The sequence below is a fragment of the Saccoglossus kowalevskii genome, chromosome 16, assembly GCF_978046115.1.
Source record: "Saccoglossus kowalevskii chromosome 16, keSacKowa6.1, whole genome shotgun sequence".
Classification (NCBI taxonomy): Eukaryota; Metazoa; Hemichordata; class Enteropneusta; family Harrimaniidae; genus Saccoglossus; species Saccoglossus kowalevskii.
This window is the reverse complement of record NC_140656.1, coordinates 12,832,572-12,845,949: the sequence shown is the minus strand read 5'-3', so window position 1 is coordinate 12,845,949 and position 13,378 is coordinate 12,832,572. Positions and strand designations below refer to the sequence as shown.

The 13,378-nt window shown below is 32.3% G+C and overlaps 1 protein-coding gene and 1 long non-coding RNA gene across 3 annotated transcripts in view; both read right to left on the bottom strand.

Moving 5' to 3' along the window:
* The window catches only part of LOC102809831 (integral membrane protein DGCR2/IDD-like), a 48,845-nt gene extending 35,531 nt beyond the window's left edge, over positions 1–13,314 (bottom strand). For both annotated transcript variants that reach the window (XM_078009433.2, XM_085491078.1), the window contains exons 1-2: positions 13,135–13,314; positions 10,468–10,614 (exon numbers count right to left, since the gene is read on the bottom strand). In XM_078009433.2, coding sequence (XP_077865559.1) covers positions 10,468–10,614; positions 13,135–13,189 — 202 coding nt within the window. In that variant the 5' untranslated portion in view covers positions 13,190–13,314. The remainder of the gene's footprint in view (positions 1–10,467; positions 10,615–13,134) is intronic.
* Positions 1,822–4,567, bottom strand: LOC146733673 (uncharacterized). Its single transcript, XR_014926679.1, has 2 exons — positions 4,373–4,567; positions 1,822–2,054 (listed from the first exon to the last, which is right to left on the bottom strand). It is a non-coding gene; the product is annotated as an uncharacterized LOC146733673 (long non-coding RNA).
* Positions 13,315–13,378: the final 64 nt, after the last annotated feature.

Below are 13,378 nucleotides of genomic sequence, written 5' to 3'. Positions count from 1 at the left end.
TCAGCATTATTCTCAGCAAGGAAGCTTAGAAAGAACTCCCGTGTGCTGAGAGTTTTCGAGACACATTAAAAATTAATTCAAAATTACTTATACTTGAGATATTGATGGAATAGCTGAAAACTAATTATGCAAATAAGGTAACTAATATGAACAGATTTAGGTGTAAAACTAATAAGGTCTGCACAATGTACCAAGTTTCATTGGAATGTGATTAGAACCAAAAAAATATTAATTATTATGCTAATTAGAGAATTAATATGAACAGATTTTAACCCAAAATTAATCAGGCTGTCTATTGTCCTAGAGCATTTATGTACCAAGTTTTATTCAAATGTGATGATCAATACTTGAGATATTAGTATTAATTAATTAAGTTAATTAGGTGATTAAGAAGCATAAATATTTACCAAAAACTAATATGGTGCATACTCTTAGGTTCATTGAAATGTGATGGGTACTCTTTAAAAGTTTCATTGAAATCCAATGAGTGGTTTTTAGACATCAGTGCAACAGCCATAGAACAGCAAAAAATTAACTAATTATGCAAATTAGGTAATTAATAGGCACAATTTTTTATCTCAAAATTAATCAGGTCTCTGCATAGTCCTAGAATATCTATGTCGCAAGTCTCATTGAAATGTGATGATTAGTACTTGAGATATCAGGTGAAAAGCTGAAAATTAACTAATTATGCTAATATTAGTAATAAGGTGATTAATATGCACAAATATTTACCAAAAAACTAATTAGGTCTCTGCACAGTCCTCAAGTAACTATGTACCAAGTTTCATTGAAACGTGATCATTACTACTCGAAATATCAAAAGCTAAAGTTAATTAATTATGCAAATTAGGTAATTAATATGTACTGATATTACCCTAAAAACCATCAGGTCTGTGCAGTGTCATAAGACACCTATGTACCAAGTTTTATTGAAATGTTATGATTAGTACTTGAGATATCAGTGGAAAAGCTGAAAATTGATTAATCATTATGTAAATTAGGTAATTAATAATATTAACAGATTTTTACCAAAAACTAATCAAATCTGTGCATTAGTTCAGAGCATCCATGTGCCAAGTTTCATTGAAATCCAATGAGTGGTTCTTCAAAAATCAGTGGAAAAGTCATAGAACAGCTTAAAATCACCTAATTATCATGCAAATTAGGTAATTAATATTCATAGATTTTTACCCAAAACTAATCAAATCTGCGCACTAGTTCAGAGCATCCATGTGCCAAATTTCATCAAAATCCAATGAGTGGTTCTTCAGATATCAGTGGAACAGTCTTGGGACAGCTAAAAATCAGCTAATTATCATGCAAATTAGGTAATTAATATTCATAGATTTTTACCAAAACCTAATCAACTCTGCGCATTATCCCAGAGCATCTATGTACCAAGTTTCATCAAAATTTGATTAGTGGTTCTTGAGATAACGGTGGAACAAAAAAAGTGACATACATACATACATACATACATGTACATACAGACATACAGACATGTACATACAGACATACAGACAGACAGACAGACAGACAGACAGACAGACAGACAGACAGACAGACAGACAGACAGACAGACAGACAGACAGACAGACAGACAGACAGTAACTGCAAAGACTCCCTTTTGTGCTTCGCACACGGGAGTAAAAAATGACAAGGAAGTATACAAATCAGATCTGCAAATACTAGTATGTCAGTGTTGTGTCTGTTTGGATAAACTAGTTTGTGGCCCTGGATTAGTTTCAATATCTCTAAAAAGGACAAGATTACTTCTCATACGACAATGATACAAATAAAGTGCAAAAATCCATAAAAATATTATTAAGTTTTTATTATCATATATTAATATTAACAAATCGTGTGAAATTTTATGTACAGAGAAACACATACTTATGCTTTGGTTGACAGAACTTCTCAAATTAAAAAACAGAGGATCTGCGAAACTTTATACAATTGTCGGACACGCAGTGAATAGTACCGGTATGTTTTTGTAATACATGCAGTTCCAGTGGCTTTGCTTTCTGAGAAAAAAAAATCTGGCTATGCACCTGAAAAAAAAAAAAAAAAGTTGTAGCAAATGTGCTCCCATTGGCTGTTAGATTTAATTAAACAAGCAGCCTATCGGCTGAGATAGCTCCGCTGTTAGCAATGCACATTTCAATTAAAGAACTGAAGACATCATTAGAAAATGAACAATATGAATAGTATCAAAGCAATTGGACTTACAGTTTTTAACAAGAAGTCGAAAATATCACTTTTTACCAAAAATTACAAAAATATTCACCAAAATAAATTAATTAGAGAATTGAAGACATCATCACAAAACGAACAAATCTGAGAGAGGTCCACATGTAGTACCTATATATGTAATATCAAAGCAATCGGACTTACAGTTTTCAACAAGAAGTCAAAAATATCACTTTTTACCAAAAATGACAAAAATATTCACCAAAATTAGAGAATTGAAGATATCATCACGAAATAAACAAATCTGAGAGAGGTCCACATGTAGTACCTATATATGTAATATCAAAGCATTTGCACTTGCGGTTTTTTACAAGAAGTCGAAAATATCAGTTTTTACCAAAAATGACAAAAATATTCACCAAAATTAGAGAATTAAAGATATCATTACAAAATGAACAAATCTGAGAGAGGTCCACATGTAGTACCTATATATGTAATATCAAAGCAATTGCACTTGTGGTTTTTAACAAGAAGTCGAAAATATCAGTTTTTACCAAAAATGACAAAAATATTCACCAAAATTAGAGAATTGAAGATATCATCACGAAATGAACAAATCTGAGAGAGGTCCACATGTAGTACCTATATATGTAATATCAAAGCAATTGCACTTGCGGTTTTTAACAAGAAGTCGAAAATATCAGTTTTTACCAAAAATGACAAAAATATTCACCAAAATTAGAGAATTAAAGATATCAACATGAAATGAACAAACCTAAGAGAGGTCTACCCAAGGTACATATACACCAAGTATCAAAGCATTTAGGCTTGTAGTTTTCAAGAAGAAGTCGAAAAAGTAAAACATTGACACGGACGACGGACGACGACGACGGACAACGACGACGGACAATCACTCATATGATAAGCTCCGCTCGACAAAGTCGACAGCGGAGCTAAAAAGATATTTGAGTCTTTTTAGTACGAAAAAATATTACTTAATAAATTTATACCAGTCAGAAAAAAATTGCAGTTTACACTGTACTATTTTAAACATGTTCTACCAAAGTCTAGGATGAACTAATTCAACAGTCTGTTTCTACTCTACAAAGTTGTCAAATTAATATTTACGAGATTAAGAATGTGCAAAAAGCAACTTGAGCTGAACCAAATGGATGCCAAGCTATCAAAAGAAATAAAAAAAAACTTGAGAAAAATACAAAAAAATACATTTAATATAAAAGCAGATAGGAGTGCATACAAAACTAATCAGCAGAGGTAGTGATCATGTAATCAAATTTCCTGTGAACTGGATTGCATTGTCTCAGATTGGCTGCTAATTTGCATATTAATTTGCATACTGATTAACATATTGTAGTTGTATTAAAATATATAAAATAATATCCGAAGTTTTGAAAAAAAAAATTATGACTATTAAGTCAACATCATTAAAATTGAGGATTACGTGAATTTGACCCCTCCCTAATATTGTTTCACATATCCCTTAAAAACATGGCCGCCGTTAAATCCATCTCAATCGAGGTCCGTAATTTATTTTCCTGCTCATAATGAAGATAAATTATGGTAGCTAAACATTGAAATTGCCACCCTGACTTCAGTACCGAAATAAATAGCTGATTGGGAAAATGTGTCTCTGTTGACAGAGATTCGATTTTCCGATAAACTTCAACACCGCATGGAGCATAGAGGTCCCGGTCACGAGTGCAGTAACACACTCGGTTATCATATTTACTTCAAAGGTAATTTAAAAGCGATGATAGATTCATTGATATTTAATTACAGTACTTTTCAATTTCATCATTGCTTTCGGTTGGCCGAACTTGACTTGTGTCTAGTCATCACGAAACCAAGTTTCAATCTGCTAGCAGTTGCCAATGAACACCGGCAACAGCAATCGTACATAACAGAATCACGATCAGCGTGTTCTAAACTTTTACGTTTTTATTATTCCAGTATTTTATATGCCAAACGTTATTCCCAAGCCTCCTAAATGACGAGATAAACTTTCGATTTACACATTTCATAACCAGTTCTTGAACTAATAGCAGGACTGTTTTTCTGGCAAAGTGTGACACTGTGCGATCGCTAGTTTCTCACTAAAGTCAGGACACAAAAGGATAAATCAAAGTTCATAATAAATACCATAAGCACAGTTTCTTACCTTTGAGATAGAATTTAATCTATGTAAGCCTTGTGCAAAGAAAGATACAGTCCTGGAATACAATATCCTCAGACGAAATCGACGGCGATTTCCTTAGCGGTTGTACTAGTAAAATGTTGAAAATCACAGAAAAGCACAATGAAACTTTGGCGAATCAAAAAAATACTTGGCGTGCATATGTATGGCATTGAGAATTACATTTGCACCAACTTTGAAAAAAATTGGACAGAGCATATCAAAGTTATAAGAGGTAAAAGACGAACGAACGAACGGACGGACAGAACCCAATCTATAAGCCTTCGACAGACTTCGTCTGCGAAGGCTAATAAAAAAAGTAATGGAAACATTCTGGGAAAGAAAACACAGAAAATTTAGAAAAAAATATACTTGTCTAATAATTCAACAGGAAAAATTCAAGCATTGCATATCATGTTCATAATACATTAAATACTATTAAGTTATGCCACCAAGGTACAATACCAGGAATGAAAAAAAAAATTGACGAGATAGAACATCTTTTTGGTATCGTCTGAAATGTCATAGACCAGAGTTAGAATTTGCATTTTTGCATTGGTTTCTGTGGTAAGATTATGTTTTCATATCTTGAAACTGGGACATGGAAATAAAACAATCATTTTGACGTATATAACATATATAAACCAAAAATCACATTTGCTGTAAAGTGAATCATTAAAATATTCCTTATTTAAACGATACACCTCTGTAATTTCAATTTTGACATTAATTAATAACGAGTTTTAAGTCACTGTTTTCTAAGGGTTAAGATTATTCATGAATGTGGTTAGCAATAAAAATAGATACAACCACGGCTTGAACTTTAGGGCACCCAATGTCAGAGCCAATATTTCTAAAAGGCTTTATTTTGAAGTGGCATCAAGACATTCAGCTTCATAGGTTTCTTTGAACCCTGTGGAAAGAACAAACCACTATTTATCACCAAGTAGTTATATAACAAAATTAATGATTTTTGCTGGTATTTAATTTCACTACTTTTGTATTTCATTAATTACTTCTCTTGAATCCGTAAAACAATTTTTCACATTCATGTGTATTTAATTTAGCAGACTTCACTAACAGAAAAACCCAGTGAATGATTAATGCATTCAACGCCTGTAACTGGAGCCACAACATTGTGACATCGTTATATCAGTTTCAGTTTCATGGTAAAACTTACAAAAAATGAAATAGTAAAAAAGTCAGATTAATATTAACCCTAATTTTCTTCAGTTGACCATTCAAATTCGAATTCCTAACAAATAAAAACGGTTGTAGCCTCAGTTTCCTTCCTCTGTCCCTGCACCCAAATCCCCTAAAACACACTCAACATGTACATGGTGGCCATTTTGAATTGAAAATTATTAAACATTATATAAATTAGGTTCATACCAAATTTCAACATAAATCTGAAAATTGTTGTTATTTTGCAAGTAGTTCATTGAAAAAAAAACAAGCATTAGCCAACACAGCAGTCTTACCCCTTAAACCTAAGTCTAGACAACAGGCGATTCAACCACTATTATATTACATCCATCTCAGCAGGGGGATTACCTAAGTTATTAACTTCACAGCAAAGGTTAGAGTAGCAATATAAACTCTGTAATCACTATTATCAATTATTGTAAGGTGTGTATACCATAAACAGCTTTTCTGCGAATTTTCCCGAGTCAGTGAAAATCTCTCTATGGTTCTATAACACAGAGTTTCACCCACTTTCACTAAATTTTTTCTTCACGAATGCTGTATAATGCCCAACTCCTAAATATTTCTAGCAGTGAAAGTTAAACCATTTACTTCTCTGCAGCAATGTTCATAATGCAAAGATTTTAAAGGATTCACAAGACAAAAATCAAGAAAGTCTCTGACACTTATTCATAAATTGCAAGAAAAATTTTCACTACTACCGGTACAGTTTGAATTTTACTAAAATTGGTCACAAAATTAAAGAAATTTCTGTTTCCATGGCATTTTCTGCGAGTGTAGTCATATTTAAACAAACTTTGATTATGGCCTAATAAAGTTCGTCATTTTGGTAATACATGTGCATTGACGTCTGTTTCAACACCCCAGAATTACCGGTAACATAATATTATGTCTAAATGAATCTAACCAATGTCATTCATGTAGCATTGTAATGTGCCTTATCAAGGATTCATAAGATAAGCATATGCAGTTTTAATATCCATGGTCACTGATATGCAATGGAGATCTCATGATCTCACAAGTTCCTTGGGCACGTCAAACAAACATATTTTGAGTAATAGCAACACAGAACACAGTGGACACTCAGTACTATTCATTGCATTTACCAAAGTGTGAATTAGCCCCGTTCTATTTTAGAATCATGTTGCAGACTTTTTTTGGCACCTGCTGTAATGGATCTCCTGTTACAGGAAATTATTTGTCAACAAAGAAATTTTCACCATTAAAGATGTTTACAATGAGAGCCACTAGTTTTCAAACTCCCAGTGGCATATTCTTTACTATAATAATTTGACAATTTCCTAGACTTGAGAAAAAGTTCTCTTGCGAAACTAAACTTAAAGAAATATCAAATATTAAAACAATCTTTCCAATAAAATTAATTGAAAGTCTATCAATATAACTATACAATTAAAAAAAAAACTTATACTTTGCTTGAAAACAGGAGAGGTTTACAGTTGATGTTAGCACAGGGCTGTATGTACGTCTGTATGTCTGTCCCCCTCTCTCCTCCAATGCCTTCTGTAGTTCAATTTTCCATCCCATAATCCTTTGCAAAACCAATATGGTGCAAACACATTTCTGTCTTTTTGTTATTTTACATGTTCACAAATTAATCATTACTTGCAGTAGCTTTCTACAAGTTGTGTATATCAAACGCATTAGTCCCAAAAATTGTGTATACCTATCAGTGAAAATAATGAAATTAAAAACCGATGAATTACTAATGCATTATAGTAATGTTGGTTTTGAAAAATGAAATTGTATCCCATTTTTTTTTCACTTTAGGCCACATAAATGTTAATTTAATTAGATTTTAATTTTTTTCAGTTTCAAATATTATTTACTTTGTATTACCTTGCTGATTACTCATTGAAACCTCTGTTCATTCTCAATTTGGCCCAAAATCTGGTTTGAAAAAATCAGTTTTATTCAAGTCTCATAGAAATCTTGTGTGATTTTGCATCAATTTTTTTGTTTGCCAAAAAATATTTAAGGTAAGCAAAAGATTTTAGTTAAGGTAGGCTTATAGGAACACAACACCTATGTTATTATTTGGCCTTACAGGGATCGAAATACCCAGGTGCACACTGCACTATGCACATAGATGTAGATTATTAGCTAGTGCAAGTAAACTCAAAATATAATGTGCACGCTGTGCATGTAGAAACAACATTTTCTCATTATATTCACTAAACCTAAATTAAGTTCAACCAACATTGTGAAACAACTAAAAAAAACAACAATTCTTTCGTGATCGCATCAATCGTGAACCCGTAAATTTTATTTAAAATTTAAAAGTAGTGCATTTCACAACTTGTTAGTGCAGGTAAATTTCAAATTCAACATGCACACTATGCATGCAGGGAAAAAATTCTATTTCAATCCCTGCCTTAACATGCATGCAATACAGAACTTAAAATATTCAAAATTTAATAATACTCAGATAAAAAAAATATTTTTTTAAATAATGTTTTCTGTGCATTAAGAAACATTGAATCAAGATTTTATAAAATAATTTTAACATATTTTCTGCACTTTTAGACATGATTTTTTTTTATTATTCTCACCATGATCAATTACTGTTGCAATTTTACATTCAGCGAAGAGTTGATTTGCCGTAATAAATGTCACTTGTCATTTATATTGTAGTTATTGAAAATATTCCATGGAAATTGGTTAGTATGATAAAAAACATTATTCATTGATGAGCTAAAAACAGTTAAATACAAGATTGAATTTGTCAGTCCACTAGGAAATCTAATTACCATCTATATTCAGTGGACAAAATGATATATTTCTTTATTAAATCACTCAATCACCATAGCAACAACCAGAATGACATTGTGGCATTAATGTATTATAAGTATCAATGAAACTGCTTATAAACAGTGCCTATGTGCTGAAGGCATAAAAGTGTGAAAATGAAGAGCATGATTGGTATAGAAACAATTTGGAATAATCAATTAAATATGCAAATGAGGTTGTAAAATAAATTATAACATAATATACTGCATGGGATAGCTATTCTCACAAATTATGTCCAAATGAGTTATTTTTGACTAAATGATCTGACAGTTGAAATAGCTTCAGCATAGCATATTAGGGCCAACAAATAATATATTATTAGTTTTTTATTACATACACTTTAACAAAAGGTAGCTTTTTTTTAATGTTTTTTCCTTTGACATCATTTTGTTTGACCTAGCTTGTTGATTACTTTACAAAACCTGTTTGTGATTTTGTTTACAGTGAAGTTTTCCCAATTCTGGATTATAAATTTAGATTTTACACCATTGCACCACTCTTTCATGTTTAATCAACAACAATATTTAAGTAGTCAGTACATTTATTTTTATTTCGTCTACATGCAAGTTAGATGAGAAAAAATAAAAGTGAATTCTACTCAGGTAAATAAAAATTTAACTTGGTCGTCCAAACTTGCCTGTCCAAGGTATAGATGTACAAGCTAAACTAGCTAAGACATCAGTTTAAAATAGAATACTGATTTTTAAAAAAAGCAAATTTTGTGTTGACACAATTGTTTATCCACCTGTCGACATGGACATGGAAGTTATACATTTACCAGTTTTAGCTTAAGTCAGTCTGCGATAGGTGAATAGGCCTTAATTTTGACCTCTGACACAAGAGTACAATTTCTATATACAAGTAACTCATAATAATAGTAATAAAATTTAACTGCAGAGACACTACATAGGATGCAAAGCATATGCTTTGTTACACAAGAAAGAAGTCAAGAATATGGAAGCATGTTAAGTTAAAGCGCGGTAGTCGTCGCACTGCGCATGTGCTAGATATATGGGTCTCATATGAACAAAAATGGCGGCTATGACTGTTGCGCAGATAAACGAGTGTGAAATGAGACGTTTCCAAGCTTTAATTAAGCAATTTTCATGTTATTGGAAGGTATCGAAGGAGTCACCGGCGGTAATCAGTGCAAGTCGCGCCCAGGTCAAACCTCATACTTGTGATTTCCATTTGAAGAGCGCATTGGATTATGGGAAAATTACTGGTTATCAACACAAATGTCGCACATGCGCGACGACTACCACACTTTAATGTAATTATGTAACTTTACAAACTGAAACAATATTTCAACACAAGTTGTTTCCAGGGTAACAGGTGTCAAAATAGCAAGAGTGATAATCTTAATGCTAGGGCTGTGCATGCACATGCATCGTGCTACAAATAATTACAAGTCTCTAGATGAATCACCATGGATACCTCTTATAATGACAGGCTAGGTGATGAATGGTAAACATAATGTATACACATAAGAGTTGAAATAAAGGTTCACAGGCATCACAATGGGACAAAAAATTGATTAATCTTTGTTGCTAGTAATTTCTAAGTACACAATATTTAGTTTAAGAACAACTGTCTGAATAAAATGCAATAAAATCCATGTTTAAGAATTATTTCATAAAAAAAAAATATTAATCATCATTGAGAAAATTAACCCATTTTATAGCTATTTTGTACACTATAAGTTATCAAATACAATTTTGAGAAATATGGAGACTATTTTACCAAAGGTAGTAATGGTAAATTGCAGCTCAAAATTGCAAAATTCATGGATGTTTGATCTTTTTGTGTGAAAAGTAATTGTCAGCCATGTGTTTATATCTTGGTTTTGAGAACAAGAATCTACACACCAATGACAAGAAATTGACAAGATATGTCACAATCACTGAAGTACCTTTCCAAAAAGAAATGTATTTGTATAATAAAACAAGTTTCACAACTCTTTGTACCCTGTAACAAGTTGGAAGGCCTTTACTTTGAGCAGCATTTATATAATTTACACATTCTATGAAAGTATTGCCACAGCAATGCACATTATTCATACCTACCTTTCTGATTTGAAGGTCTGACATCAATGCTGCTAGGTAGTTGTATATCATCTACAGGTATACCTGGGTTGTTGCTGTCTGTGGCATCATTTAACGTGGATATACCTTGATGTGGTAGCAAAGCGGATGATAGACAGTAATCAAAGCCTGCAATACAAGATGTGTATCATTGTTACTGCTTGTATGACTATGACAATGGATAAGTATCAAGCTCCGCCATTACCTATGTAACTTGCACGATCTAGTGTAAAAACGTTCCAATTTCGTCTGCGTAGGGGGGTTGATTTTGCTGCGGAAGTATTTGATAGCTCATCAGAATGGCTGAAACCAGGGAAACAAATTGTGCGAGCTGGAAATCACCACCAACCCACTCTCGCAGACTGTTGGTGCTATAACTCAAATTTCTCGACCAGCATTTCAGTACAACATTTTATCTATAAAATATTATTGACAATTTTGAATCAAATGAATATAATTTCAAATTTCTGCTGGTTTGATAACATTTTTTGAAAATAAATATGAAAAATGAAAGGTTACGGAAGTTGACTTCGACTCTGAAAAAGTTAATATAACCATGGAAACACATCTTTATAAGTGAAGACAACACTAATAGAGCAAATACTGGTCAAATGACTTAGAACGTAAAAAGAAATGTCATATATTATACCGTAGAATTATTTTATTCTATTTACGTAACCTTTGTCAACCTACTGTGTGTGAAATAAAGTGAACAAGATGTATGTGAAAATCAATTTGTCAAGTAGGGAGATATTGTCTATATGAATGTATACATAAAGCTTCATTTATAACCTATCCTAGCGACAGGCTAGCAATAACTTCAGAATTACCTTATTTATCTTGTTTACATGGATTTTATTGGAGCCCAATGAATCCAGCCAGCAAGAATGACTATGTAAACAAACACATTTGGCTCAATCCAGCATGAGTAAGGTTTGGCTCTGATAAGCCCTATAGTTCAGATAAAAATGAACCATGCCTAATTTGTTTTTTTCCTGGGCCTTTGTTTGGCCACTAATGTATTAAAATGAACAATATGTATAGTATCAAAGGAATCAGATTTGCAGTTTTCAACAAGAAGTAAAAATGTCACTTTTTACCAAAAATGACAAAAATATTCATCAAAATTAGATAATTGAAGATTTCATCATGAAATGAACAAATCTGAGAGAGGTCTATCTGAGGTACCTATATATATAATATCAAAGCAATTGGACTTGCCGTTTTTAACAAGTCAAAAATATCACTTTTTACCAAAAATGGCAAGAATATTCATCAAAATTAGAGAATTTAACAAATCTCAGGGAGGTCTGCCCAGGATAGATGTACATCAAGTACCAAAGCGAAATTTTCAAAAAGAAGTCGAAAAAGTAAAAAGCTAAAAATGCTCTTGTGTAAACTGTGCATTAATTTTTAACTTTTGTTTTCATGGAGTAAGTCACCTACACAGGCTGAGTCACAAGCAAGCTGGTGAGGATACCAAGAAAAGATTAAGGAAACTCATTTTATTTGGAACCTAGAAAAATATAAATTTGTTCATGCTACTGCAATGAAGAAGTAATCCTCAAACTACTGTAAAATACTTTATTTTAACTGGAATTAATTTTCGCTGAAAAGACTTTTTGGGTGTTTTGGTTGGAATTTATTTTCACTGATTTTGGACCAAAGGATTCGCTGGATTTTATTCCCACTGAATCATTCCTTCAGTGAAAATAGCGAAAAAAAAAAAGTATTCTAAAGTAACCAATAATTTCAGATTATTTGAGTGGATTCATCTGTTTTTCACAAATATGGTAAACAACTACAAACCTAACACAGAAGGTAAAGAATTATAAATAATTAGCAATTTTAACACCAACAGCCAATAACTAAATAGCTTCTAATCCAATCCTACGTACCAAGCATGGGTAATTGGTTTTCAGTTTATGAATTTGGATTAATTGGCCAGTTAATTTTGTTATGTTTTGACCGAGTTTTATGACAGGTTTTGCATTTTTTAAAAAACAATAACAAAGTTCATACACGACAAACTGATCTGAAAAATATACTTTATCAAACATTGCCAAAAAATAGGGGGATTCTGTTGTGTTACCTCAGAATGTAAAATACAATTCATAAATGTGGCACCTATTCTTTAGTGTGTAATGGGGGGTTCCATCTTACATCATTCGCCTGCCCACGGTTTGTAGTAACAGTTATTCACACTTAATTCACAAGAAGATTGTGACTATAAGGAAGTTTTACTTTCTATATTAATAGCAAAACACTTCCAGAAAAAAAAAAGAAACATCTGTTACTCAATAAAAATTACTAATAATTGTTACCTACAGCCGAAGGTAGAATTTCAACACATTTTACCACCAACTAACAACGAAATAATTATATTGCTTTTCGCCAGAATAAGAAATGTATTTTTTAAATGAATGCAATAAATGACTGTATTGTATGTGCAGGGAACACAAGACGGAATTCAAAGACTAATATCCGCCATGGTTATGTGTAATTAGTGAAACAGCCGTAGACTTCATTATTACGAAATATGAAGCTGACAGATAAAATTAATATACGCTGTTTTGGACACCTTGCATTTTAATGTCACTTTTATTTTTGCGACAACAGTTCTTTTTTTCTTATATAATTCACACGTACCTTTCACAAGTATCAGCACGCAGAGGACAAATTCTCGTGGTTTCTTCGTGTCCATAGTGATTATTGCTTATGTTCCTCGAACATTATCGTCTTCGGCGCTTGTTATGTTTATCGAACCGCAGGATCGAACCGAGCCACAGACTACTAATACATCAATCTACGATAATTATAAAGTATGGCGGCTTTCGCGAAAGTCTCGTCAAATGCGAGAAGTGGTGACGCCTACATTCATCACCTGATCGTA